This window comes from Monopterus albus, unplaced genomic scaffold (genome assembly GCF_001952655.1).
Source record: "Monopterus albus unplaced genomic scaffold, M_albus_1.0 scaffold67.1, whole genome shotgun sequence".
NCBI lineage: Eukaryota > Metazoa > Chordata > Actinopteri > Synbranchiformes > Synbranchidae > Monopterus > Monopterus albus.
In genome coordinates this window covers 413,803-416,825 of record NW_018127947.1, presented here as the reverse complement: position 1 = coordinate 416,825, position 3,023 = coordinate 413,803, and the positions used below count along the sequence as shown (strand labels likewise).

General features: G+C 42.8%; 1 protein-coding gene across 1 annotated transcript in view; it reads right to left on the bottom strand.

Moving 5' to 3' along the window:
* The window catches only part of tbx21 (T-box transcription factor 21), a 16,328-nt gene extending 13,830 nt beyond the window's left edge, over positions 1 to 2,498 (bottom strand). Inside the window, exon 1 of the mRNA XM_020604820.1 lies at positions 1,684 to 2,498. Coding sequence (XP_020460476.1) covers positions 1,684 to 2,231 — 548 coding nt within the window. The 5' untranslated portion in view covers positions 2,232 to 2,498. The remainder of the gene's footprint in view (positions 1 to 1,683) is intronic.
* Between the last annotated feature and the right edge of the window lie 525 nt (positions 2,499 to 3,023).

The window sequence follows — 3,023 nt, the reverse complement described above, 5'->3', positions numbered from 1 at the left end:
TTTTTTTTTTTTTTTTTTGGTTCAGGTTCAACAAAAAAAAATTCAATAGGCCCAATCATCTGAAGAAACCACTTTAAAGAAGCTTCTCTGACTTCCAAAAATTTTAACTGCTCTCAGAATCACTCTGATAGCAGGTGTGTCTACAGCAGTCAACCAGAAAGTAAAGAAACTGTGCAGCTCAAAGGGGAATATTTTGCAGCTGCATGTTAAAATTCTTATTCTAAAACTAATAGTCCTCCAGGTTTTAAAACTTGTGTTAAAAAAAAAAAAACAATGTGTAAATTATGAATGATAATTTTTTACTCTGGTCACTTTAATTACTAGGACTTGGCTTCAGCTGATCAGCCCAGTCAAGTCACAGGGAACCATCAGTGTCCTATTATGTGGCAGCGCACTTGTTTTCTGTGCACAGAGCTGAGCCATGAGAAACCTATGGCCTGAAAGTGTCACACAATAGTGAATTAAGCATCAGAGACATGACAGCAGCTTAATGCTAGGTGACCCATGGCAGGGCCCTGCAGCACCGGCCTGTCCTCCCAGAAGTGTCCTGCTCTGCTCTTATTATTAAAAAGATGATTTTATTCTCAATTTCAGTACTGAGGGGGCCAGTACGAAGGTGTTGACTCAGCTATTACGCTTGTTTGTTTCTCTAGTACGTTTGTTTCTCACTTTATCAACACTGGAAAGGTTTTTGAGCAGAAATTAGGTCTAGAAAAGCTGGTCACCGATTTGACTGTCAGACCTAATTAGGATAACAAGAAGAGGAGTGTATTAACTTTTAATTTTTACAAAACAAAGCATGCAATACCTTTAGCAAAGTTCATCTACCGCATAGTGTGACACAGTACTGCTTCCGTTAAGTGCAGCAAGTATTAATAATGTCCCCTTCTCACTAAAAAGGAAACAATTTAACTGGTAACCTCATTTTTGTTGTTTATTTTCTGTTGTGTTAAACTGAAGAGACCCCAGTGACCTCACAGGTCAACGGAGGCGTGAAAATGTTTACCGGCAACTCAGCCTGCAACTGATATTGGCTCCTCTTCATCATTTCTCTGGCTCTTAGAAGCAGCTTTTGCCTAGAGCACATTCTGACTCGGTGAATCTATGAGGGGGAAACTATATATGCTGTTTAAGTTCAAATTAATTAACATAAATCACATCAATCTTTTATTATACTGAGGTACATTTCAAATGTTTTATGGAAATTATGCAACTTTCTAGTCAATTTAAACCCTACTTTAACATGCTCTAACTATCTCGGACCAAACAGAATCGACTTTATTATGATAAGCATGTGGTTCCGAGGTCCTTTCCATCAGTCTCACCTACAAACCCAAAGCTACCAGCAGCCCCGTCACCTGACCAGTGATGTGTTGGTGATGCCTGCACATTCCTGTAGTAAATAGGAGCTAAACGATCAGGAATCAGCCCAAGACAGTTTGACAAGGCTATAAAGTCTTGTTTAATTCTCCGTGATGTTGTGGCAGCTGTTCATCAATAAAATAAGACTGGTCGTAAATAAATTACAAAGCGCTTAAAAAAGAGTTGTGCGTAATTTGTATTTTCGTTGACGTTTCCCCGCTAAAGTCTGGCCATTAATGTAGATCACCACAGAAAGCTGCAGTTTTTTTCATTTTCATGTGAATAATAAGTGCGAAATTTGGAGCTGGTTGGCAGACTCACCTCCCCTGTTTGGTGATTATCATCTCGGTCTGGAACCTATGGAACTTGGCCCATAGCGGGAAGTTATTGAGCAGAGCCTGGGTCTTTCCGCACACCTGTAGTCCAGGTAAAGGATAGAGAGGCGGCCGCTGGTAACTGTGCTGAAAGCTTGCCGGGAAATTCTCCGGAGACGGAGAGAACACGTCTTTTCCGCCTGTGGGAAACCCATCTCCTGCCGTCGGGATGTAACCCTGCCCGGCTCCGCTTCTTGGGGGCGATCGCACGCCGCCGTACGGGCAGCTGCTGAGGGTCTGTGCGTAAAACTTGCCGGGCTGAGCTCCGTACCCTCCCACCGCCTGGTCCGAGTGGTACGGCAGAGCCAGAGCGTCCTGCCCGCTCTGAACCGAGTCCGGGTAGTAAAACCTCGCGTCCTGAATCCCCATTTTAAACTCTGCCAGATCCTTGCCGCCACGGTGGATGTGACTGCCGATGTCGGTGTTCTTTCCAAAGGTTTGCGTTTCAGTCCCATTCAACATGCTGAGGTAGAGAGTGCCACCTATGCCGCCCATATGCAGCCCCGCTCCGGCTCTTTGCGTAATGTCATAAGTCTGTAGTTGAAAGCATGTACAATAAAAACAAACAGCACAGCACAGACTGTTGTCCTCGTCTATGAGTCGGAGCGCACTGACATGCCACAAACTATAAAATTCCGCGTCTCGGTCGTTCACAGTGTGTAACTAAGAATATAAAAAACATCCCTCACACGGACTCATTGGACTAATGATCTAGAAACTGTTTGATTACCCCAGTAGGAGACTGTCATGTCTTTTTTTTGACGTGTGGAGTCGCAACTAGTTGCTCGAACACATGCTCAGTTGTCTAACCTATGATATATACATTTTGTGAGTGGTCATATTTTGGAGGTGGGTCTGGTGCAGATGCAGGACGTGATAGGCTCCAGTCCTTTAAGAGCCACCCTCTCATCAGAGAGGAGCTGAACCAGAACTACACGCTGCCCTTTGAGAAGACAACAACTGGAATTGCTTTACTACATTGGAGGATATTTAAATTATCCATCATTTTAAAGTAACGTCGCAGGAAATAAAACCGATCAAAACAAACTACAGTAAAATAGGAACTGATTTTCCCAAAATCCATTCTGGGGATATTTTTGTACATTTTTCAGTTAAGAGATCATCAGCGCACATTAATAATTCATTGACTATTATGATTTTCCTGTTACAGTCCATAAACCAATATTTTGATGAGTTAACTTTGTCATTTTGACGAAGGACCAATGATCCACACGTGTGTTTTGTACATTCAGGTCATTTCAGAGGTCAGCAGTTAAACGTTTGCGG